A 26,951-nucleotide genomic window follows, 5' to 3' on the forward strand; every position below is an offset into this window, starting at 1 on the left:
AGCAGAAAGCCCTAGGAGACTAGCAGTAGGTGGGGAGGAAATAGAGATGCCCAGGAGTGGCTCCAAGGACTTCCCAGACCCATAGAGGAAACCTCCCCATTCCCAAACGTGGGGGAGGGGTGTGAGTAGAGAGAAGTTCTTCACAGAGAAGTAGAGAGTCTGTAGGTTCCATGAGTATAGTCCTGTGACAGAACTCTGTGTGTGCATGTGTGTGTGTATGTGTAGGGGTTGGTTCTTACAGGGATGGCAGCCTAGGCAAGACACGGGCAGACTGCAGTATCTCTGACATGCCTGGAAGAAACACCAAAACAGAAGGGGCCGTGAGAACCAGAACAGTGGCTGTCTTTGTGGTAATCTTCATCATCAAATTCCGTCTCCCCTCCTCCATGTCTTCACAATGTGGAAGTTCCTGAAACCTTCACATTCTTCTAGAACTTGGGAGAATCCTCAGAATGACTGAAGCAGAATTTTTCATCAATTTCACAGGAAAGTAGTTGGGGATAGAACATGTTGATTGATAGGAAGTGAGAAGATGTGACATTTCTCACACTCTTGAGTTTATGAACGAGATTCCCATTGGCAGCTGATTGAAAGGAGAAAACATGAGTGATGTGTTCCGGGGAGAATAAATAGATCTGCTCTGTTGGAGTGGAAACTTCATGTAGGGAAAAAAAGGGGATGAGGAGTAAAAGTAAATCAGTGATTGATAGTTGAGGGTTTTGGATACCTTGAAAGAATTTGGATTTTATTCTGTAGCCATGGACAGGTATTTGAGCCTCTGTCTTGAGCACGACCGCGACAGAGGTCTTCTCCTCCTCTATATAAGAGCGAGTAACTTGCTGGAGCTCCCATGTTCTCAATAAGGAGGGTCAGGGAAGTGACAGGAACATTTGTTTTGAAATTTAAGTGTTATAGCCAAATAAGAGCATGAAAAATGCTCAGCATCATTAGCCATCAGGGAAATGCATATCAAAACAATAATGTGTTGCCATTTCCACTTACTGGAATGACTATAATAAAAAAGACGATAACAAATGTTGGTGAAGATACAGAGAAATTGGAATGTTCATACATTGTTGGTGGGATATAACATGTTGCAGCTGCTTTGGCAAAGTTTGGTGATTCCTCAAAAAGTTAAACACACAGTTACCATATGACTCAGCAGTTTCTTTCCTAAATGACCACCTAAGAGAAATGGAAACATATGGTCACCCAAGAACTCGTACATGAAATGTTTATAGCAGCACTATTCATAGCAGCTAAAAAGTAGAAGCAACCTACATGTTTATCAACTGATGAATGGATAAACAAAATGTGGGGTGTCCATACAATGGAATATTTTTCATCCACAAAAATGAATGAATGATACATGCCACAATATAGGTGAACCTGATATCATTAAGCTAGGTGAGAGAAGCAGACACAAAGGACCATATATTGTTGGGTGCCATTTAGTTTTTTAGGTTTATTTGTTTATTTTGAGAGAAAGAGAGAGAAAGAGAGAGAGAGAGAGAGAGAGAGAGAGAGAGAGAGAGAGAGAGAGAAACATTCCAAGGAGGATCCGCACTGTCAGCATGGAGCGCAACATGGGGCTTGATCTCACAAACCGTGAGCTCATGACCTGAGCAGAAATCAAGAGTTGGGTGCTTAACTGACTGGGCTACTCAGGCACCCCTGTTTGATGCCATTTACATGAAATCCCCAGAATACACAAATCTAGAGATAGTAAGTGGATTTTGTGGATGACAATAGCTGAGGGTAGGGTGGAATTGGTACTGACTGCTAATGAGTTCTCTTTGGGGTGATGAAAATGTTCTGGAATTAGATAGTGGTAATGGTTGCACAATCCTGTGAATGTGCTAAGATGTATTGAATAATATACCTTAGGGGATTTTAAAACAATGTTATGGTCAGCAGGGACCTAACAACTCCTCCTTTCAGAATATGTGATAGACAACAAATTGTCCAGGTTTGTCTGGGCCTGAGGAAATTCCTGAGATGTGGGACTGTCACTACTGAGACCGGGACAGTTCCAGTCAAACCAAGATAACTTGGTTACCCTAGTGTGTGCTGAGACTATGTTCAGCAATGACAATGAAAATAGGCCAAGTTCACATTTAACAGAGCAATTTCTCATTCACAATAAATTTGTCCCTACCACCTTGTGAAGTAGTTACAGCAAGTTTTCCTTATTTCCTGTTTATAAACAAGGAACTGAGGCTCATGGGCTTAGAGGTTGGCCTAAGGTTGTAGGGAAAATAAATGACAGGACTGGAAGTCGAGCCTGATCCTTGACTGAGTCCAGGCTTTTTCCTACACGTGGGTAATTGTTTGTACATAAAGGTGGTGCCAGTAAGCATGTGGCTCACTCACCCCCATAAATGCTGGCCATCTGGCTTCTGAATTCAGTGGTGATCCCACTTTTCTTCTCCTCCCCACTCCCAGAGGCTGCATCCTGTGCGACCTCTCTAAACAGTAATGGCACTCAGCATCGTTGCCAAGTCCATCTTCCCTGTTCCTCTGAAATCTCTGGGGTAGGGACTGTGTCTTAGTCACCTCTGTTCTTGTCTCTTATTACCTTGCCTGGTACACAGTTAGTACTCAGTAACCGTCTGCTGAAAGCAGCCTGGTTTCTGTTCCAAAGAACAAACAGGAATGAACATCTCAGAAGAGAAAACTACTGTTACTCATCTCTGTCACCCAGCCCCTGTTACCATGTCTTCAGGCTGAATTGTTCTCTCTTTAGGCCTTCCATAAGTCTCATTTTCTGAATTGCTTGGTGGTGGAGCTGGCACAATCTGTTGCTTTTCAAAATGTGTTGAAAGCACACTCTAAAGGTCAAGCCAAGCCAAGATTTCTGCAGAGATTTTGCATGGCGTGGCCTGGATGCAGCTGGCCACCGAGGACAAAGTGCAGTTGTGCCCCAAGTGAGCAGATAAGAGACAGTTTCCTTGGGTTTTAGAGATTCCATGACTGTCATGAAAAGGGCTTCACAGGGCGCCTGGGTGGCTCAGTCGGTTAAGCGGCCGACTTCGGCTCAGGTAATGATTTCGCGGTCCGTGAGTTAGAGCCCAGCGTTGAGCTCTGTGCTGACAGCTCAGAGCCTGGAGCCTGTTTCAGATTCTGTGTCTCCCTCTCTCTGACCCTCCCCCATTCATGCTCTGTCTCTCTCTGTCTCAAAAATAAATACACATTAAAAAAAAATTAAAAAAAAAAAAAAAAGAAAAGGGCTTCACGTGCACAGGGCCATGTACTCCAGCAAGGCCTCGTGGGAAGATCTATGAAGTAGGAGGCACCTGTCCTCCATCCTAGTCTGTCTTCTGGGAAGTTATATAAATATCCTGGGCCTCAGAGAGTTTCCTGGCCTTTCAGATGAGGATAATTACATTTTTCTACTTCCTTTATAGGTTTTTCTGTGAATTTCAGTTTAGATAATTGATTGATAGTTTCTCAACTGAGTCCCTCAGGAAGACAGATGCTGCTTCAATCTGTTAATTTACTTTCTACATGGAGGTGCTGTGGGCATTATCCTTAAAAATTATTTGCAGCACTTTCCTGGAGAAGATTCTATTTCCTTGCCTTGAAGATGCCAAGCTTGGACATGAGATCTCCTCTGGCCAATGAAATACTAGTAAAACTGACATGGGTTATTTCTGGGCAAAAGCTTTAAGAGCCAGGGTATGGGCTCTATATTCTCATCTATGTTCTCTTTTTCCTCTGTTGTGAGACAAGCAGTGTTCCAGGCAGAGGCTGCTCCATCAGCTTGGGTCAAGAAACAGAGGACATAAAGAAGAGCTTCTGCTGACACATGTTGGGCATGAAACATGAATGAGAAATAAACCTTTGTTGTTGTCAGCCACAAAAGTGTCAGGGTTGTTTGTTACTACAGCATAACCATGCCTATCCTGACCAAGTACAATTATATGAAAAATATTTTGCTGAAATAAATGTTAGAAAATCACTGTAATAAATGATGGCTCAATATAAACTCTTTGGTAAGAGAGACTTGTCTTAATTTCCTATTGTTCTTTGTTTACTCGATGCCTAGCCTGGTGCCTGATAAAAGTGTAGGGTAATACTAGGAATTTGGTAAATATTTGTTGAGTTAATTAAATGAAAGTGTTCTGAAAAAAATAAATAGTATCTCCTGGAGACATTGTTATTTTTACCATCCTCAGATTCAACTGTACCTGTTCTTTCCTTCATAAGTCTTGCAAAGTGTATTAGTCAAAATCAATATATGTCCTAAAGTACCATGGTTACTATTATTTCCTTTGTCTGACAGGAATTTTTTTATTCTACATCAAACATTTCATTGAAAAGTACAACTGAAAAATAGAAGGAGGCAAGCAGATCTCATGGTTCTCATGGTATCAGTTTTCCGTGGTAGCATCTTGAATCAGAACCGGTTATGGTCTGGTTAACTGCATTGGGCCATAGTAGCCAGAAAGGGGCAGATACAGAACCTAAACTTGTCCTTAAGGTAGGTGGGAGCTAGGGAGACAGGTCTAGCTGCAAGGGCTGGTGTAAGGCTGGGATGCAAAACCGTCCTGCAGGCAAACATCAAAGGCAATGCAGTAGTACAGCTCCTGCAGTGAGATTGTGGAGCTGTGGGAAGGATGTGCCAGGAGGAGGTAGGCATCCCACCAAGCAGGCAGACAATTGCCCCAAGATGCCAAAGGAGGCAATACTGGACAGTCCAGGCAGACATAAAATACCAGAAAAGTCTGTCACCAGTCTTGTCCATATAATGAATTGCAGTTTGGAAGGGGGAGGGTGCTGCTTCCAAAAGTAAGACAGGATTCCAGATCCAAAGAGACATAGTGGAAGGGTGGAAGGCAGGACTCAGGGCACAAAGTGTGGGAACTGAGGCAAAGGTAAGGGCTAAGAGTTAAACTAACAACAAGGGTGCCTTAATGTCAAATCCTAGAGGATGGAATTAGAAGACTGAGACCTCAGGGGAGCTCAGCTGGCCAAGGGATCCTAACTCTGGAGGCATGTAGGTAGAAACCATGAATCAGGAAGAGTTTAACACAGATTACCATTCCAGTCCAGGAAATGGAGCTGTTAGTTTCTGCAAACTAATGATGTAGCTAATGCAGTGCAATGGATCTATACACACACACACAGGCACATACACACGCATACACACATATGCATACACACATGCACACATATGCATGCACACATACGCATGCATGCACGCGCGTGCGCACACACACACACACACACACACACACACATACACATGCAGAGGAATCCAGAATATTAACCTTACATTTATTTTGCTTGCACCCATTGACTGATGCAGGTCAAAGTTTCTCATAAACATACTGGATAGCAAATGAAAGTTCCCTCGGATAGCCCTCAAGACAGTTCTCTTATGGTTTATTAAGTAGTGACTGTCTTTAGATGAGTTTTTCTTTTTTCTTCTTTTAAAAAATGGTTTGGATGGTTCAAAAAGTAGTAAGCTGTTATTCAACCCCAACATGTACTCATTAAGGGAGAAAGTTGAGAGGGAAAAATGAAAGGCCCTTGCTGTCTGGATTGCACTTCTCATTGACTGTCACCCATGTTTTATCCTTCTATCAAATTCCTTGTTCACTAAGTCATTCAAAATGCCCTGTTTCCAGCCTTTGGCATCAACAAGCAATTAGAATGTTACCTTTGACCTTCATCATAACATGTACTTCTTATTAGTGCCATTTTTCTCTGGTATAGTCATGATTTAACACTAATTACTTCTACCACAGAGTTCTGCTTTGCCTAATCAGATCACATCATGGAAATAACACACGAATTTTTCCCCATAATTTAAAAAGTGTATGTAAAAAATTAGCATTTAGTTTTGGGCTCTAGGACTCCCCAGAACCTGGGAAATGTTGGGGCTGATGCTTAAATTTCTTGAAGGTAGAAATGCTCTCACTCTTTAGGGCCAATTCATCAAACTTGTGTCTGTAGGCTGCTTCCAAGCTGCTGAACTATTTTGTTGGCAGAACATGAAAAACTGAGAATTCAGCTCCTCCTCAAAAAAAAAAAAAAAAAAAAAAAAAAAAAGTTGGCCATAGTCAGCTGGACCTGAGTGCTGGCTGCCCCTTTCTGACAGATATGTGTTCTCTGTAGTCTCCACCTCTCCCTGTTGACAGCCACAGCATTTGGTTATAGTTATCCACCCTGGCCCCAGAGGAAGTTCATTTTGTGAATTTATGACACAAGCACTTAGCCAAAACTGCTTGATGAATGGTGGATAAATGATCCTGTCAGTTTTTAAATGCCATTGGAAAAAAAATGAAAAGTAGGGTGAGTATAGCTTCTCTTCTTGCCCTTCTCACCTCTCTTCTGGCTATTCTGGGCTGTCTGGATCCTTCTTCCCTTGACTGATAAATCCCCCTCTTTATTCTTTGGGCTTTTCTCTCTGGATTTTCTCCCTGAGATAGCTCATGTATTCTGGAGTCCACCAACTGACTCTTGGCTGGTGTCTCCCAAATCTCTCTCTAGCTCACCTTTTCTCTCAAGGTCCCATTCCAAGATTAAGCTCAGAGGCTTTACTGTGTGCAAGGAAGCTATGATTCAAATCCGGAGTCAGCAGTGGGCCCTGGGGCAAGCATTGAATGTCCCTGGCCTGCCACACCCATGAAATGGACACAACATCTTCTTTTATGGCTGAGAGTATTAACAATAGTTTGCAGGAGTGCCTGGTAATTGTTTTCTAAGCCCAAAGCCACTGGGTGGCCATGCCTTGTTCTTTCTACTTTCAAACACTGTCTCAATCCCAGAAGACCTTGTCTTGAAAAGTGACTTTTTACATTGAGTTGTCAGTGTTTCAGCTGCCAGGGATGAGGCCCACCAGAGAGTCAGGGATGGATGAGCAGGCGGGCCACCCTGAAAAATGGGACAAGGTAGAATTTGCTGACAAGACAGATTGCTCAGACAGCTTTGCGGGACTCCGCAAGTGCCAGGAACCTCAAACTTGCCCAGTGGCGCCCTGTGATCCTGCCGCATTAAATCGGAGCCATTTATTTCCATCATTAGCAGCAAAGTAAAGCAAATGAACGCTTTGGAGCTTCCTTATTAACAGTTATGACCGGCAGATAAACAAAGGCAGGGGAGCGAAAAGTGTCAATGACGACCCTGAGGCTTTCTCCACCAGCTTTCCCATTGCTTCCCAAAGCACGGTTTTCCCCTTAATAATGGCTTTTAAATACTTCCAGTTTATTTCAATGTTTTGATATACTCTCGTTTAGTTTTTAAATTTTTTTAGAAGTTTCACAGAAGTGGTAGAGGGTTAGTGTGTGTAGGAAGAGAAAGAAGAGGAGGATTGGACACGATTCTGGCACTGGGCTTGGTGCATTGCATCCAGTATTTCATTTTCCTCGACTTGGGCTTATCTTTACAAGATCCCAGGATGAGTCTGATCATAGAAATATGAAGTTGGAAAATTTTTACCTCAGCTGATCCAATCTTTTTCTTCTACAAATGAGAGAAGCCACATGACTGGTCAGTTATTAGAAAGAGGACAAGCACCGGGCCCTCTTGCCTCCCTCACACCAGTTTCCCTGTCTGTGAGACCCAGGGGGCATTTAGGATGCTGCCAAAAGGTCAGGGGACGTTGGTGGAAATAAGTGTGCAAAAGATAAAACTTTTCCTTCTTGTGCAAGGAAAGAAAATTCTAATTTTTCTGTTTATGAACGAGTATGTGTGTTCTGAGCCTGGTGAAATACACAGATATTAAAACCTGATTTAATCAGATTAAAATATGATTTTTTTTTCTGATAAAAAATACATAAAAAGATACAAAAGCAGAAACTGTTCTGTTTCTTTTGCTTATCAGATATTGTCATGTCTGTGCGAGGTGCATGGAAAAGCCTTTCGTGGCCATTAGGGGTGCCGAACCAGCACTGTAGGATGGCAGCAGAGAAGGACGGAAAGATTCCAGGTTTCAGAGATGAATATTAGGAGAGATGTTAACTATTCTTGGAAGTGAGATGCTTACAGATTTCTTTTTATGTGAGGTATTAATCTTTCCTTATTTTTAAAGGCAATGCAGTCAGAGTTTTATGTTATGTCAATGAAAGCATCCCAAGGAGACTCTCTGAACCTCTGACCCATCATCTGCTAAAGGGAAATAACAATGGTGTATTGGAACTGACTCATACCAGCCAATTGTGGGCATCTCTTTCCCACTTTACATTCAATAACATCACAGTGTTAGTTTCTGTGACATCATGTTGGTGACTTGGAATAAGTCTGGGTGGGAATATTTTCACCATAGAATTTGGCAAAAGATACAAATCAGGGATTTTTTTTTTTTTGAGAGTTGGTTTAGCAGCACCCCACTGATAAAAATAAAATTTTGCAGAATCATTAAAACCATTAGAGATATGTCTAAAGCACCCATTAATGTGCTTGCTACAAATAATAGGACTTGGGGCGCCTGGGTGGCGCAGTCGGTTAAGCGTCCGACTTCAGCCAGCTCACGATCTCGCAGTCCGTGAGTTCGAGCCCCGCGTCGGGCTCTGGGCTGATGGCTCAGAGCCTGGAGCCTGTTTCCGATTCTGTGTCTCCCTCTCTCTCTGCCCCTCCCCCGTTCATGCTCTGTCTCTCTCTGTCCCAAAAATAAATAAACGTTGAAAAAAAAAATTAAAAAAAAAAAACAAATAATAGGACTTAACAGATGGTGGCTATTTCTTGTTATATATATAGTGGTGTAATAATCCCCAAGGCAACCAAAAAGTTACAATACAAATGCATGTGATTTCCCAGGACAGACGTGTGTGTGTGATAGGTGTTAGAGCTGCGTTCCAAAAGTTTGAAACAAAATTAGTCTAGTTCTTTTGTGGGTTAGCCTTCTGTTATCCAGAACATTCTACTTCTACCACTGGGAGTAATGCTGAAGAGCTACGTATTAGATTTAGTCTCCAGGTGCAGTGAACAAGCTGGCCAGATCACCTGTCTGAAAGAGAGGCAAGGTGTCATAATATCACTGGTTTCAATGCTGGGCAAGAGTCATGGCTCTGCCAAAGAAGAGGGGGAAGTGGTTTCTGAAATGGGGTAGGTAGGGGTCTTATTGTGGGTTTCCTGGAAAACTCACTGTAATAGATATTTGTATGAGGAACAAGACCTATGAGAGGGAGAAGGAAGCCCAACAGGTAGGAGGAGCAGCTGAACTATGACGCTGTGACATCCAACACTCAACTGATCCCACAGAGGAATCTGAGCTGGGGGCGTCCTTTAGAGTTGTTCAAGGACTGATTATTGGATGCGAACTGTCCCTGGGGAGGAGGCATTGCCTTGCCTTTGCCTTTGGCTGAGGTGAAGCCCTGAGAGGACTCAGCTGTGATCCATCCACCGACAGTGAACATTCTCCGTAGCTCTCATTTCTGGGGAAATGAGTGCCTTGGGTCTGGAAGAGACCTGGGTTGCGCATCACAGCATCCACTATGGTGGGTTTGGGATAGACTTTCCCATGGTGCTTCTCTGATTGATCCCTCCTGCATGGTAGGCCAGGCCTTAATAATCAGCCAGTCCGTCATTTTCATTTATTAGGTCTAAAACTTTAGAGCACAAACCCAGCTAAAATCTCCCCTCCCCTCATGCCTTCTGTAATACCTATCCAGACTGTTTGTTTTCCTTGCAATAAGTACCAGCCAAAAGATCTTGGTTGCAAACAATAGAAACCAACCTTGGGTAATGTAGGCATAAAAGGAATTTATGAGAAGGATGGCTGGTAGCCATCCTTCAAGGGAAGAAGGATAGCAGAAATAATACTGATGAGAAATTGTGCAATTGAATACCCTCCCGATCCTCAACCCACCGTCCCACTAGATTCTGAAGGAAGTAATAACTTTGATTTCACTCATTATTTTCCTCCAATGGACAGGGCCTCGTGGATCTTTGGCCAGGTTAAAGAATGAGTCTGATTCCCACCCTGTTTATCCAATGACCACTCATCCATGCATACATAATCACTACAACTACTTTCTTAAACACCTCAATTATAATGGGATGTTAGGTATGCCAGGTACCATGTCTGACATGTTTCCAGTTTCTCTGAGTATGACCCTAGTTGCCACCCAGTTCTTAGGAAGTATTTTTCGCTTTTTAGGTAGCAAAAGAACTATTGGTTAATAGATGTTAGGTTTTGTGCCTGTTATGTATTACATACTTTATCGAATTCTTACATCATTTGTCTGAAGTAGGTTTTACTCCTATTTTATATATGATGAAATTGAGGATGACAGTGCTTATGAACCCAGAATAAGATGGTAGAGCTGCATATCAAATCCAGAATCATCTTGCTCCAAACCTGTGTTTTTTCTTCTACCCCAGGACACCTCTGTTGACACATTCATGACAATGCCAAGACATTCCTGTCTTAGTTATCAATGACTCTTTGAAGAAAATTACCAATTAGGGACTTTTCTACTAGGGAACAGTTGAAAAGTAAGTAGAATAAAGTAAGAATAAAGATGAAGGACTGGAGAAAGAGATGTTCACATGCTGAGCCGAGGCTGCTGAAGAAATGCAGTCTTTTTTGACAGCTGGCCCTTCCGATGGCCAGAAAATAGCCTTGTCATCAAGCAGTGGGGTGTCGCTCCTGAGTAATGAAGAGAAACTAACTTTACACAGCCCAAGGTGGGCACTCCCCATGAGTTCCTTGCTTTGTTTGTCCAAAACCATTTCACAGACAATTATAGCTAGCAGGATCCTCCAAATAAAACCTCCCAACATCTGTAAGATAAAAAGTAAGTCCTTTTAGAGGTAGAACTTAAAGTACTTTGTTGTAATGGTTTCATAGACAGGAAAGCTGGACCAGTCAGGAAAATTCATTTAACCAATATCTAGCCCTACGTCAATCATTCATGTGCCCTGCAGGGGGGATAATATTGTAGAACCTAGAAAGTTATTGAAAAGGGGAATTGGAAATGGGAATACATACAAGTACATGAGCATCTAGCATCATCTGTAATGTGAGTTCCCTCAGCTCTTTCTCCTTCAGTCTTCAATGCCAACCATAACTTATAGTGTCTCTGGGAAGTCTTCCTGGACTGAATACACCTGAAATAAATATAGATGATTTCTTTCCTCTTCCTTCCTCAGCTCTGTTACAACTGCTGTGTGCTGTGGGCAGACCTCATTGTTAAGCACTTACTGGGTTTGGGGTTCAGTCAGCAATCCATTCTTGCTAAAGTACAGTGTTGGGAAGTGAGGTATTCTAGTTACTATGGCTACATAACAAACCACTGTAAATCTTAATACCTTAAAACATCAACATATTTATTTTGATCATGAGTATAGAATTCAAACAGGACTCAGTAAGGTCAGCTCATCTCTGCTGTACTTGGCATCAACCAGAATGGCTTGAAGGGGACTGTAATCATTTGAAGGATCCCTCACTTAACTGGCTGTTGGGCTGGGCTGACTCAAATATCTGGGGTTTGAAGTAGCTGGAATTCTGTGGACATCTCTCTAATTCTATGAGGTCTCTTTGTGAGGTCTTCCAGAGTGGCAGCCATGGAGTGACTGCATTTCTTCATCCTAGATCAGGGCTTCCAAGATGTGTATCCTAAAGAGAATGAGCCAGGCAAGAAACTGTAGCCTCTGGCTGACCAAGCCTTGGAAGTAATGTAGTATCACTATGCCATACTTTATTGGTCAAAGCAATTACAGGTTTCTACTCAGATTCATGAAAAGGAAACCTAGACCCCACCTCTCAGGGAGTAAAGTGACATTCACATTATATATATATACATATATATATATATATATATATTCCCATTATATATATTCCCATTATATATATTCCCATTATATATATTCCCATTATATATATTCCCATTATATATATTCACATTATATATATATTCACATTATATATATATATATGTTGGAGTGGTCGATGGGTACTTCTGGAAAATAAAAGCTGCCACACATGGTTTATGTAAGGTTCAAAAGTTGGGTGAGGGAAGATTGGAACAGGTATTGAATGTCATACTGAAGTGTTTGTTCTTTTCCTTTTTGGGGGTAATTCACTTACTGGTTGCTGACTGTCCTCCAGGGTTTCATCTGTGTAGGTTCATCATCCCCAGAAGGCCTGCAAGACTGACAGGGAGAAGCAATTGCACCTCATGTATTTTTTTAAACTTCCTAACTTGTCAAGGCTTTGCATTTGATTCCTCCTCAGTACAGGAAACACAAGTGCCTGTCTGCTCAAGCAAGCAATGATGGCAAATCAGACCAGATGGGTTTCTTGCCTACCCTCAAGTGGCACAAACCCACATGTTCTAGCATGCTAGAGCTGGTGATATTGAGGTGGCCCACGATGGGATACACTGGTGACAGCACTGAGTATCAAACTGTCAGAGTACATCGAGATTGACTCTGGGCTTACTGCCCACCTGCTCAAAGAAGTGTCCAATTCTAGTGTCGATTCCTTCAGAACATGTAACACCTAGTATTTATTCCATCTACCAGAGAATGCTGGATCTAGAGCAAATGCAATTTTCATAGTCATGGATCCCAGTCCACTAGTTGCTTCCATTCAAAACTCTGGTGTCTCCTTCTAAAGGGTCTCCATCCAGTCTGCTTGAAAAGTGAGAGACAAGGACATAATTCTCATAAAACATAATTTGTTTTTTTCTGAGACAGAGATGGGGAAGAGCTGCTATTTGAGTTTCAGATTAGTGTCCTCTGTCCTCCATTCACTTTGACTTTCCCTTTGCAACAGTGGGAAATTTGTTTATTGCTGTAAGGCAGCTGTTGAAAGGAATCATGACAGAGTTTGTTCTTCCTCATATTTGTCAAACGGCAGATGTTCCCCAGTGGAGAGAAGATGGTTGTAAGAACAGGGACAATATTATAAATAATAAAGTCTTTCCTTTTGTTCCCAACTCAAAATGGGTTGAGTTCAAAAGTTGGAAGCTCAGAACAAACCACATCCCAAGAATAACAGTGCTGGACAGGCCCACAAATGCACATTTCATCCATAGTGTAAGCTGAGGGAGGAAGGTAGACATCGACCAGCAGGCAGGTTAGTTCAGCCAAAATGCTTGAGGCAGCTATCTTACGCCAGCCCTTTTTTCCTTTCTGTACATTTGATTCCAACCATCAATTTCCTCATGAGGTGTGAGTGCTAAGGGCAGAGACAATGAGGGTCTGACAGCGGGGAGCACGGGGGTGGCCATTGCTAAGCATATCACTCGTAGGACAATGGCTGTCAGCATTTTTGAAAATGAACAACTATGGCTTTGAGTAGCTGATGTCAGTTCAGGAAACTGGTGTGTTTTTCCTTTGGTTGGTTGGTTGGTTGGTTGGTTGTTTTTTTAATGCACCAAAAGGTTTTACAGTGAAGCCTACACATAGAAGGAAGTGACCGGGATGGTACTGCCTGTCCTGAAGCCTGTCCAGTAGGCTGGCTAACTCCACCAGTACACATGGATGCCCCGGTGACTAAGGCCATGCTTGCAATCACTCTTAGAGTGGCTGGTTCATTTTGAACTTAGAAAAAGCATTGTAAGGCTACAAAAATTCGTGTTGATGCGATCTGTTGCCACTCAATTGCTACCGCTCTGCAAACCACATGAAGCTCATACTTAGTGAAGATAAAGTTGGACAATGTAGAGTCCCTGTTGTTCTGTAAGTTCTGTGGGTTGTGTGATCTGTTTCAAAATAGGGAGTTCTGCCGGATGAAATATCTGGCTATTACAAAGATGCCCTATGTGTCATACATGTGTTCCAATTTTCAGAGACTAGGAATCTTGTGTCTCTGGTGGGGACAGATGCCTCATTTAAGTATCTGTAGCATTTCCTGCCACCACCATTAAACTGGCAACTGCTGTCTTATGATAGCTAACAATTTACATACTCGTGGCTTGACTTCCAGATAAACCCCTTTAGAGAAGTGACTGTCTTCCTGCCTAAAATTCTCCACAGTGCTTTCCAGAAAGGATATGCTCAACTCGTGATCTGTTGATTTAGTTCGAGTGGAATTCAGTAAGATGTACTTAGCACGCAAATAATTCTAGCTCACCTATAATGACACCTGGAGTATTTAGAATATGCCTCAGGACGCTTGTGGACCCTAGGTACAACAATATGAGCAGCAACCACTAATGGACCATGGACACGGCATTAATGATAACTCTTACCTACCACTTTCCCTGTGTCTAAGTGCTTTGTTCTAAGTGCTTTACCTATGTTTCACCATTTGGTCCTGCAAACAACACTTTCGGGTGGGTGCTGTTACTTATCCTCAAGTCGACAGATGAGGAACCTGAGACACAGAGGTAAGAAAAGTGCCAAGGTTATGCAACTAGGGAGTAGCAGATGCAAACCCAGGCAGTAGGCTGCAAGGTCTGCACTTTTTTGCACTGCATTATACTGCTCCTTTGACAATTGCCTATTATATATACGGGTTCATATTATATGCCAGACACTCTTTATGTAAACTCCATTAATCCTCACAGCAAACCCAGGAGATAAGTTCTATTATTATTTGCATTTTACAGATGAGGAAACTAAGGCATAAAGAAGCTGCATGGAAGGGCCCAGATGTAAACCTAAGGGTTCTGGCATCTGAGTCTATTGTTGTACTCACCATGCTATAGCATGCTCAGAGGAGTCCATGAGTGAATAGAATGTCAATCCCAAATCGATTTGTATAGGTTTACCTAGCAAGAGGTGGTGGATCATAGACTACTTTATTAAAAGACATCACTGAAATTTTCATCAAGGCTGAGAACCACCATATCCCTGAACAACCACTGGGCTGGGGACATGCAAGGTTTCTGCTTCAGTGGGCTGGAAAAATAGTGCCAGTCAAGAAAAGATAGTTTGATCTTTGTTTGGAGGATTTTAAAATAAAAAATATCAAGGCCTGGAGGTATTGGTTTCTTCGTAAGGGCTTGGATATGGGAGAAGCACGGGAAGCTGTGGCACCGCTGTTTCCCTGGGCTCTGGGCATGCCCTGTGAAGAGGACACAGCTAGGAGCAGCCCAGGAGGTAGGTGTCCTCTGGTGTGCGCCAGCTGGTGGCAGCTGTGCAAAGACAAACAGGGAGAAACAGGGGTGACTACCCAGGCACTTGTCTCCCCCTGGACGGCCTGGGCCTGAATGGCCACTCTCTCCGACTTCCCAGGGATGAAAAGCCTAACAAGTAACAGGGAGACTCCCTTACAGGGGAGGAGCCCATTTTAATGAGCTCAAAAGATCCATGTTAAAGGAAGAAAAAAGATATGTGCTGAACTAAAACCATAACTCATCAGCTTACCCAAACCAATGAGATAATTTTTCTATTCTTCATCACTTTTTCTAGATGGGAATAGAGAGGGAACCTGGTAAAAGGGGAGGGAGGGGCAGTAAAGTAAGTAGTCCTCAAATTGAGAGGCACTTGGAGGTCAGAAAATGGAGCAGGTGACTATGTACGGTTTACACAAAGTTTTTTTTTTCTTCAATTTTTATGTTTATTTTTTGAGAGAGGAGAGAGGGAGAGTGAGCAAACTAGGGAGGGGCATGGGGGGAGGGAGAGAAAATCCCAAGCAGGCTCCACATTGTCAGCACAGAGCCTTATGCAGGGCTCAAACTCATGAATTGTGAGATCATGACCTGAACTGAAATCAAGGGTTGGAAACGTAACCGACTGAGCCACCCAGGTGTCCCTACACAAAGTTTTATTTAGGGTAACTTACTGACAGGGGGATTGGGCGGGTGACCATCCAGGCATCTAGGAAGCTATTTTTCACAAGGTCTGGACCTTTGTGAAATTTATAGAGCGAAGGGATACACAGAAGGGCAGTGTAGTGAGATCAAAGGATTTGTGCACACCTCAAAGGGCTTGCATGCACCAAACTGGCAGCTACCCTTTAGTTAGATCTTGTGGTGCCATCTGTGCATCAGGAAGGGGAGATACTATGTTATCTTTAACAAATTTACAGAGGGCCAAAGCCAGACTCTTTGCATTCTGGCCTTGGTAGGCATTTCTAAGGTATGTATATTAATCTCCAAGGAGCTGCAAACACATAGCCCCAAAGAAGGACATGAACAAGACGGAGGGCCAAAAATAGAGTCAGTATTGTCAGTGCTGTCACAGAACGTAACACATAAAACATTTCTAAGAGAGAGAACATAATTTCTCAGAAATCCAGAGCCTCCTGGCAAGGGCTCACCTAAGTATCAATGTGGCACAACATTCCATAAGTTCCATGGGCAGGACTTTAACCCTCCGAATTTGTGAAGCTGGAAGCCTCCATGAAGACATACCATGTTTCGCAGAACCTACCTCAGCTTTGTTCCCGTGGTCCAGGAAGCTGGATCCTGTTTGCCTGTTGGCATTCCAGGGGTGAAGGAAGGAGAAAGTCTCCAGGTTACATGATAATGGCTCCTGAGGGTCCAACTTGTCATTGCTCCTATACTCATCTAGATATTGAATGCTGCAAGAAATGTGGACATTCAGGCTGTAGACCTGCAAGCTATGGATATAGACCAAGTCCTGTGTAGACTGGAGAGAAGGCACTTGATGCATTATTTGTACATGTACCAGACATGTACATAGAAATAATGACCCTCAACTTGCAGGACTATTTCGATCATTGAATAAGCATGGTGTCTGGTCATAGTAGGTGTTTAATCATGGAAGTTGTTACTGTTGTTATCACTTGAGAGTGTTCTGGCTGCAACACTTTCATACCATAGGATGAAAACCAAGGTTAACTGAACTTATCCAATTAGCTGTGTGGGTATTCTTACTTTTTAACAAAATTCATTTTGCAATATTATGAAATATAGCATTCACAGAGTATATAAGATATAAATAACTGCATAATAAAAATCATAAAGCAAAGCATGGTGCAATTACTATCATGTAATTCCTACCCAGGTTAAGAAATAGACATTGTCAGTACTCAGAAGTTCTCACCTGTGTTAGATAGGTCCTTTCCAGGTCATGCACCTCCCCACCTCACATGAGGTGACTTCTATCTATTCATGGAAATGACATTTTTGCTTAATTAATTAATTGCTTTATTATACATATCCCTATATAATATATACTATTCCCCCAATATTATTCTTTTGTCTATGTTTAAGTTATATAAGTGGACATATTTATTCTTTTGTGTCTTGCTTCTTTTATGCATCATTATAGTTGTTAGATTCAAACACATTATTTTAGTAGCAGTGATGTATCTATTTTTGTGGCTATATAGAATATGAATATGTTTCATTTTACTATATTCTTCTACAGATAGATATTTAGGTGTTTTTTAGGTTGGGGTAATTACTGACAATGTTGCTATACACATTCTTGTATATGCATTTTGGTGACATGAGCTGTAGGGTACAGGCATTCCTGGGTCACAAGATATGTATGTATTTAACTTTAGTAGGCCTTGCCCAACTTTTTTCCTAAGTGGTTGCACCAACATACTCCCTCATCCACAATGTACAAATCACCATTACTTCACAGCTTCATGGACAGATGGTATTGGTCATCTCTGAATGTTAGTCAATCTGTTAGGTGTGCAGTTGTATTTAATTGTGGTTTTAGTTTGCATTTCCCCAACTACTAAGGAGGTTGGAGAGCTTTTCATTGTTTATTGTCCATCTGGATTCCTCTTTTGTGAAGTGCCTGTTTATCTCTCTGGCTCATTTTTTAAAATGGGTTGTCTGTCTTCTTTCTTAATGAATTTTATCCAAATGGATACTTTATTGTCTCAAATAGCATTTATTGACTGGTGTCCTGGAACTCACAAGAGTTGATTCTTAAAATTTCAGGAGTTTTGTGAGAAGATTTTTAACATGTGGATAGCTAGAAATAAGCCATACTGGGAGTATTTGCGCTCTGGATATCGACAGATGCTACTTATCAGGGCATTCCCTCACCTTCAGTCCGTAGAGAGTCAGTCAACTGCTACACCAATGGAAAATACCATCTCTTCTGCACTGCCACAGTTTCATCTCTATCATAAATCCTGTCCATATACATGTGGATTTATTTTCGTGCTATGTCTTTTGTATCATCCTTTCCTTTGTCTATCCCCATGTCAATACCATACTGCCTTATAAACTATAGGTTTATAATAAGTCTTGATATCTGGTAGAGCAAGGTCTCTTACCTGCTAAGAGTATCTTGCTCATTCTTGGCACTTAACATTTAAAATTTTGGAACCAGCTTACCTAGTTTTTAAAGAAAAATCTGTTGAAATCTGTCATTTACCTATGGCTACAGGGTTACTTGCCTTGCAGGACTTTATTTTTATCAAAGAAGTTTATCAACCTTTTTCTTTACAGATTCTAGGATTTATGTCATAAGATTAAAATTCCAGTTTAGGTTTTAAAATTCTCTATTCTTTTTTTTTTTTAATTTTTTAATGTTTTATTCATTCTTGAGAGAGAGAGAGAGTGGGGGAGGGGCAGAGAGAGAGGGAGATACAGAATCCAAAGCAGGCTCCAGGCTCTGAGCTGTCAGCACAGAGCCTGATGTGTGGCTTGATCTCATGGATCATGAGATCATGACCTGAGCTGAAGTCAGATGCTCAAATGACTGAGCCGCCCAGGTGCCCCTAAAATTCTCTGTTCTATCATTTAATGATTTCCTTAGTGATTAAAATCCAAAAATTTTAATTTTTGATCCACCTGGAATTTATATTATAATAAAGTATGGATGTAGGCATCGAACTTTCTTTTTTTTCAAGATGGCTAACCTATGATCGCAGTAACAATGATTGAACAATATGTCTTTACCTACTGATATTAAATGCCACCATTATCATAAATAAAATTCCTGTAAGTATTTGTTCTTTTCTTGGAATGTCTCTTTTGTTTCATTAGCTGTTTATAATATCATTGTTCCATAGGAATATCATGTTAGCCACAAATGCAAGCCACATTTAATTTAAAATATCCTAGTAGCCTCATTAAAAAAAGTAAAAAAAAAAAGATGTGAAATTATTTTTAGTAATATATTTTATTTAATCTACTATAGCCATTGTATTATTTCAACATGAAATCAATATATAAAAGCAATTACATTTACATTCTTTTTTTTCATATAAAGTCTTCAACATGTGGTGTATATTTTATTCTTACAACACCTGTCAGGTGGGATTAACCATATTTCAAGTGTATGGAGACACATGTGGCTAGTGACTACCTTGTTAGACAGCTGACGTCAATATTTTTGTTCAGGCAGGTTTAATGTAGCCTTAGCTTTTTGGCTAATTTAGTCCTCCTCATAAGGTCTGGCCCTTCTAGATTCGGTTCAATGAGACATCTTCACTCATTGGTTGGAACTTCAGCATCTTTTAGCTCGGTGTGACTTTGGGAATTGTTTGGCTTACTGATATGAGGCATTTTTGTGTTTATTATTCTTTACATATTTTGCAATTTTGGCTTGGGTTTTCTCTTTGACCAATTGTTTCAGAGATTTTTTAAAATTTTGAGATGGTGGAGTTTTGGAATTTTATCTTTCAGTTTTCTGGTTCTATTATTACTTTTTAGTTACATTGCATTATAAATAAAGTTATTTATACTATACTTTTTGAAAATTATTGAAGTGTTCTTTGTAGCCTAATAAAGTCACTGTGGTTATACCATTAACTTCTGTAAACAAGGTGTTACTCACTTTTTAGAGTATAAATTGTTGATTGATTTTGAGTAAATGTTAACAATTTGAGCGTTCAAAATAAATTTAAATTTATAAAAATGCAATGTATGTGTATGCATAAGTGCGTATGTGTGTGTGTGTGTGTGTGTGTGTGTGTGTTTATTTTGGATGCCAGTGTAAGATTTCATCTTAAAAATGAGATTTAGTGCAAAGAAGGGTGTGAAAGCCACTAGCCTAGATGACCTCAAAGGTCATCTAGAATGTGTGAAACGTGAACATAAATTTCTGAAGACCTTAGGTGACCCCTGAGTGGAGATGATATCAAAGGGTACTTAAAATATTCTTTGTCTCACTTTCCATTCCTGTTTGTTTTTCCCCTCTATACAATTTGCTAATTAAAAAAATCTAGATTACACAGACCCAGGCCAAGTATTACACCAGTCTGTTATCAACAAGTGAGAGCACATTAAACAGTTTTTAATTGGTCTTAGGAAAAGCAAAGGTGAAGTGAAAATTTAATTCCCCCAGCCCTTTGTTCAAAAGGCATTTTTCCATCTGCATTGTAAGGAACACATTTTAATTAGCTTGATTTTCACTGTTTGGCCATGCATTTGTGATCTTTGTTCACACTTTGGGAACGAACATTTTGATGAAAGAAATTAGACAATACTGGAAATCTTGTCTGAGCAGAACAAATTGAAATTATCAATTACGTTGCAGGATGACTGGCACGCTGCATCTGGGGAGAGAAGAAAAAAAATGCCTTTCCCTAACATGCGCCTGTCCAGCCTGGCACAGTTTTGCCCTGCACAGGGACAGCACGTTTTAGAGTGGAAAGTGCTTTAGTGCCAGGCAGTTTTGGGTTCAAATCCTGCCTCTGACCCTTTATAGTAGGTCACTTAATTCCCCTGATCCTCAATTTCTTCATCTGTTAAACAGGATAATAACATCCTCCTTGTAGCCTCACAGAATGGAAAGAAATGGATAGTGTGAAAATGCCTGGCATGCAATAGGGGCTCAGAGCATAACCAAGAGGAGCATTTCAAAGGAAGGGTCTGTGGCTGGGCTGAATACTTGTGGGGTTCCCAACTGTTTTCTATTGAGAAGAAAGAAGTGGGCAGGGCTGGGGATGCGGCACCTTATGCTGCTGGTGGTGGTGGTGGAGGCAAGGTTCTTCCTAGACCTCCTTCTCAGTTTCTCTGGGACAGTAAACAACCAGCGCCTTTTGCAAAGAAGTCCGTTCAGGACTCTGATGTGTAGTTATGAAGCCCCAAGAGTCCATGCTTGCCCTGTGCATTTTGTGGGGGCAGCTTTAAGGCCACGGAGGTCATTTAGCTAAGTGCAGTGCACTAATAAGGAGATGAGTTAGCATTTTTTTTTTTTTTTTAACTCCCTGAGACAGGGTCAAAATCAAATATTCCCTGTGACCCTCACACCATGTGCCCAGGTTTGGGTTGAGAAAACACAATCCCCGTGTCTCTATGTGCATCATTCAGGAGTTCTTTGTATAGCACCCATTGTGCTCCCAGAATTCCCTCCCTGTTAGGAGTGCAGGCTCAGGGTTTGATAGATCTGGGCTAATTTTCAAGTTTCTCACTCACTCTTTTATCTTTTTGGGGAAGTATCTATGTGGCCACTGCAGTTTCTTCATCTTTAAAATCATCACACCGCAGGGTGGTTCCTGAGATTCTTCAAGGCTGTTTTTAGCACAGGGCCTCAGCTAGTCCCTTGGGATGGACACATAAATGGGATCTATTTTCTTCCTTCCAGGCAGTGGTTCTCCACCTGGGAGGATTTTGTCCCCCCTAAAGGACATTTGGTGACGTCTGGAGGCATTTTGGCTATCACTGTTGGGGGGCGGGCATGTAGGAGCTAAACACCCCACAGTTCACAGGACAGCCTTCTCCTCCTCCGCATCCATTACCTATGATTTACCTATGATTTTGGAATTAGGAGCTGAAATGGGTCCATTAGAGGTTTTCCTCTCTCTGAAGAGAGGGAAAATGTCCTGATCCTTAATGCCATTTTTACACTGTGTCCCTGTTGGGGTGGCCTTGGTGTCTTGGTCGCAGGTCCCTCAAAAGGACGCGCCTCCCATGTGGGGCATCCTGGAGGAGTGTGACATTCTCACATACACCTGCTCCCAGTTAAAGACTTCGCGAGGGCCCCGCAGTGCGGAGGAGCACAACTGAGGGGCGGGGGTCGCGTTCCTCCGGTCCCTCCGCAGCAAGGGAGGCTCTGGAGAAAGGCAGGGCTTTTAGGGAGCTCCTGGTAGCTTCCTTGGGGCTCACTTCGTGAGGCAGCTGGGAACACCCCGGGCGTCGGAAGATAGGGCACCAAGGAGGCAACCGCTTGCTGGCTCCCCCAGGGCGGCAGGCCAGGGACGCGGGCACCTGGGTCCCGCCACTCCCATGCTGGCGGTGGCACAGAGTCTGAAGGGACATTAGGGCAGGGAGGGGAAGTTCGCCAGCCTCAGCCCTGGACTGCAAGTCCGGGAACGCACTCCAGCTTCCCCGAGGCCGCGCCTCTCCGGAATGCGCTTCGGGACAGGAGGCGACCGCTGCCCCGGCGGTGGCCGCGTGGGCGGTGGGGCCACTCGTTGCCCTGTGCTCCGGGGCCAAGATCTGGTTTGGGGACCACGACTGCGTGCTGAGTCAAACCCCGCTGCCGGGCTGGGTCTGCAGCGGGGCCCCGGAGCACAGTGCGCGGAAGTTAATGATTAATCGCTGACCACTCCTCCCCCCGCAGCTCTGGAGAGGGTGCTGCAGGGGGGTGGGTTGGGGCCCGCAACGGTAGGGAGCACGGAGCCGGGGCAGGGGACTCCCTGGCGGGGCGCGCCGAGCGGGGGCAGCGAGGGGAAGGGCGGGCGCTGGGGGTGCCGCGGAAGTCACTCCCCGCGGGGAGAGTACGACCTCCTTCCTCCTCTCTCCCCGCCTGGCTCGTACACACACACACACACACACACACACACCCCAAACTCCACCCCCAGGCGCCTCCCGGGCCCCTGCTAGGTTGGGCTGCTCCAGGAAGTTTCCATGAAAGCACCAGAAGTACTAAGTTACTCTTTCCAGGTGAGCGCGGATGAGAAAGCGCTGGGCCCGCCCTGGTGAGTTGCAGCCCAGAGCTCTGGGCTCTGCTGGCAGGAAGAAGGCAAGCTGAGGAGGTCTTTGGACCCGGTGGCGTGGCTTTCACCCTCATGGCTTCGCACAGGGGCCCCAGCAGTGATTGCTCCTATGTCATCGATCACACCCACGTCCCCGAGTTCGAGGTGGCCACCTGGATCAAAATCACCCTCATCCTGGTGTACCTGGCCATCTTCGTGGTGGGCATTCTGGGGAATAGTGTCACCATTCGGGTCACCCAGGTGCTGCAGAAGAAAGGTTACTTGCAGAAGGAGGTGACGGATCACATGGTGAGCCTGGCTTGCTCGGACATCTTGGTCTTCCTCGTCGGCATGCCCATGGAGTTCTACAGCATCATCTGGAACCCCCTGACCACGCCCAGCTACGCCGCGTCCTGTAAGATTCACACTTTCCTCTTCGAGGCCTGCAGCTATGCCACGCTGCTGCACGTGCTGACGCTCAGCTTTGAGCGCTATGTTGCCATCTGCCACCCCTTCAGGTACAAGGCCGTGTCGGGGCCCTGCCAGGTGAAGCTGCTGATTGGCTTCGTCTGGGTCACCTCCGCCCTGGTGGCGTTGCCTCTGCTTTTTGCCATGGGAGTCGAGTACCCCCTGGTGACCGTGCCCAATCACCGGGGTCTCTCGTGCAACGTCTCCCGCACGCGGCACCACGAGCGGCCGGAGACCTCCAACATGTCCATCTGTACCAACCTTTCCAACCGCTGGACTGTCTTCCAGTCCAGCATCTTCGGCGCCTTCATCATCTACCTCTTGGTCCTGGTCTCTGTGGCGTTCATGTGCTGGAACATGATGCAGGTGCTTCTGAGGAGCAGCCAGGGCACGCTGGCCGGGAAGGGACGGCGGCCGCAGTTGAACAAGTCGGAGAGCGAGGAGAGCAAGACAGCCAGGAGGCAGACCATTATCTTCCTGAGTGAGTCCTTGGGGGAAGGGGGGAGGGGATAACCAGGGAGCTGGCCTCCCCCTCCCCACCCCCCATTCCCTGTGCTCCTCTTAGCCGGTCGTCCTGCCTTGCGGGTGTACACCTCCCTTTGCTGGGGCTGAAGAGGCATTGCTCTGAACCTCTGCATGCTTCATTCCTGTGTTTTGGGGACTTGGGTAACGGAGAAAAGAACCCTAGACCAGGAGCCGGAGTCTGCGTATGTTTCAGGACAGCAGCTCTGTGACTCTGGCAAGTCACAGAATACCTGGAGTAAAGCGGAGTTAAACATACTGAGAAGTGTGATGGTCAAATTAGGTAATGTGGGAGAGGTGAAAGTCCTCTGAGAAGGATCAAGGTTTGTGGAGATAAAAGGGGGCATTCTTATCTAGCTGTCTTTACCCTGGAGAAACTTCCTCAGGCAATTGGATTTTGTTCCCATTTTTCTCCTCCTTGGGAGAAGCAGGCTGCCAGAAACACACACTCTCCAGGCTGCAGTTACATTCCCCTGGAGAGATCTACCCAAGTCTTAAGAAACTGGAGCTTTCAGACACACGGTCCTCAGGGTACTTCTCAAGTTTCCGTTGTGTTGGCTCTATACCTTTATCAGAACAGAGAAACGTGGCAGGTATGGCCAGCCTGTTTGATCCAGAAAATCTGGTGTCACAGGTTCCTGGGACTTCATTGATCATCCCAAATACTCAATTCCATTGCACAGAAAGCTGTTTGCTTTCCAAACTTTTGTTGTGGTGCAAATATTTAAAGCCAGGTCCTTCTGTGTGTCAAGAAAGAAGGAAGGAGCCCTTTCTAATGTGGCATGAGGAAAAGGAATAAATCATGGCACTGTTTGTTTTGGTGTGGGAAACCTGAGTAACAGGTTCAAGGGCCAGGGGGTTGACATGGAAGAAAATGTGAAGGCACTTGAGAAGGGATGGAAAGAAACTGGTCTTGTCCCAGCCCTACCCCTGGCTTCTGCTGTGTCTGTACAGCAGACTTGACTTTTCTGTTCTGTGTAAAATGAGAGGAAGAGCTTGCAATTTTTGGATGCCTACTCTGCATCAGGGGCTGTGCTAGGTGGTTTATATTTCCATTTCCTAGAGGAGGAATTTGAGTCTAGGAGAGAGAAGATCTAATTCAAATAAGCATAGCTCCTACATTGTGACCTTGCTTCCCAGGGCTGGGAAATGAGTGGTTCCCAGTGGCTTACACAGGCTCATGTTGAAGTGAAAATGAAACAAAAAAGGACTTTGAAAAGGAAGGTGCTACCTAGATTAGGTTGGTGGTGTTGCTGCCTCCTAGGGCCAGCCTCTGGAAGTTGGAGTAAGGAGTCTGTGGCAGGTGTTGACATCTGGGGACTTGGGAAGGACACCCAACCCAACTCAATCTCTCACCCACCTCCTGCTTCCCAGAGTATTCCAGGAAGGAATGGATATTAGAATGGCTTGAATATCCATTGAAAGGCTAGTTCTCTCTTCCCTGGTGTACCCTTAGGCATATCTTAAACTTTTAGCAGTAATTTATACTATAGTGTGAATGAATCCCTCCCCCCTTTTTTTTTTCTGAGTAAAGTGCACTACCTCCCAGTCTAATTTAGGAATTAAGGCTTCATTTGACCAAGGAAAAATAATTTATTTATCTTTGTTCTCTGTTGGGCCAATCTCTGTATTTTTTGTTGTTGTTGTTGTTGTTATCATTTCTCTGAATAGTGGGTAATTTTTGTATTTATCCCAATGGGTATTGTTCCAAGTTGAAGTCAGTCTTCATTTTGTAGCATCAAATTGGAATACCACAGACTTATACTTGGAGATGAATAGGACCTTGGGGATCCTCTCCTCCAGTTAGCAATTGCCTGTGATGACTTTGTTCTCACTGCTGCTCTCATTCTTTCCTTCCACTTCTCTCCTTCTTTCTTAAAACAACTATGTATTCATCGCCCACTGCTTTCCCAGGCAGAAAGATTGTTGACTGGCAATCAGGTGCTCAATGTGCGATCATGTCTTGGGGGAATTTACCGTTTGTATTAGCTCATTTCCTTTGCAGTCGGTTTTCAAAGCAGTTCTTGCAAATGTCCCTCTCTCCCAATGAATTTCAAAGAGCTTTTAAAAATAGGAACCTCGCTAATTAACTCAAGTTAGGAAATAAATTAATGGAGTGAAGAGGAAGAAATCATGGCCTGCCTCCATCAGATTAATACAATGCAATTTACTTTGTGGGTGTCATAAAACTTAGGCTTTGGGGCATTTTTAACCCAGAACAACTGAATATATAAGTTGTTTACAAATCGCTGAATTTAGTATAGTGATTTAGCTGTCTTTTTAGCATTTCAGTTAACAGATGTATCAAATTAAAACAAATATTTGCTCATTTCAAACATATTTTGCATTTAATGTGAAATGTAAATGACGACATAGCACAAGATGTCTTTGGAGCTCTTGAGGCAATAAAAAAAACAATTAAAGATTTTCCCCCCTCATTGTTAAAAATGCTAACTTCTGCATAACGGAAGCGAAATTCATAAATCTACCCGAGATGAGGAAGTCTATGTAGAAAATATTAATTTTCCTTTCTGCCTCTTTTGCTATTGTGCCTCATTCTGGTTGAGGTTCTCAGCTGGGTGAATCATGAAAACAAATTGGGAAATCAGGGAAAGAAAGAGATGCAGGGCCGCCTCCTGGCTCTCAAGCAGTTAGCAGGAGAAAACAATAGTAATCTGAAAGTGAACATTCCGGGAAACGTGCGTGTCTCTTGCCTCTTGTCAGCCCAGTGAGAAATCAGTACCAGATAAATTTCCATTTGCAAGGTTATGGCTGATATGGCCATGGTAATACTTGGTGATGCCAGAACAGACGTTGTTGGCCTGGAGAAGAGAAACTGCTGTGTTATTTATTCCTTGGATGTTAAGGATATGCAAAATAAACCTTCCTTTCAAAACATTTTCCCAGACCTTCCATTTTATCTTTCTGAACTCTCACTTGCAGTTATCCGCACCACATGTGGCATCTGGGTCCACAGACACCCATGTTTGTGTCTGTGGCACATGAGGCTTGCTGTCCAAATGTCACCTGCTCAAAGTGGAACCACAGAGTAGTTTAAAAGAAGTATAGTTTTACTTAGTAACTTTCAAGAGCGTTAAGTGGTAGAGACTGGGTTATAGTTACCTCTGAGAGATCTGTAGGCAGTGATTGGCTTTCAACTGTGATCATGAAACCAAAAAGCTTTACAGAGAATCAGGAAATTACAAAATTCAGGAAACATCATACAAAATTCAGAACTCTGTAATGATTATACTTCTTT

The 26,951-nt window shown here is 43.3% G+C and overlaps 1 protein-coding gene across 1 annotated transcript in view; it reads left to right on the plus strand.

Moving 5' to 3' along the window:
* Positions 1–22,582: 22,582 nt before the first annotated feature.
* GPR39 (G protein-coupled receptor 39) overlaps positions 22,583–26,951 on the plus strand; it is a 195,381-nt gene continuing 191,012 nt past the window's right edge. Inside the window, exon 1 of the mRNA XM_025912677.2 lies at positions 22,583–23,651. Within this exon, the coding sequence (XP_025768462.2) occupies positions 22,796–23,651 (856 nt within the window). The 5' untranslated portion in view covers positions 22,583–22,795. The remainder of the gene's footprint in view (positions 23,652–26,951) is intronic.

This window comes from Puma concolor, chromosome C1 (genome assembly GCF_028749965.1).
Source record: "Puma concolor isolate L17-30 chromosome C1, mPumCon1.1.hap2, whole genome shotgun sequence".
Taxonomy (NCBI): domain Eukaryota; kingdom Metazoa; phylum Chordata; class Mammalia; order Carnivora; family Felidae; genus Puma; species Puma concolor.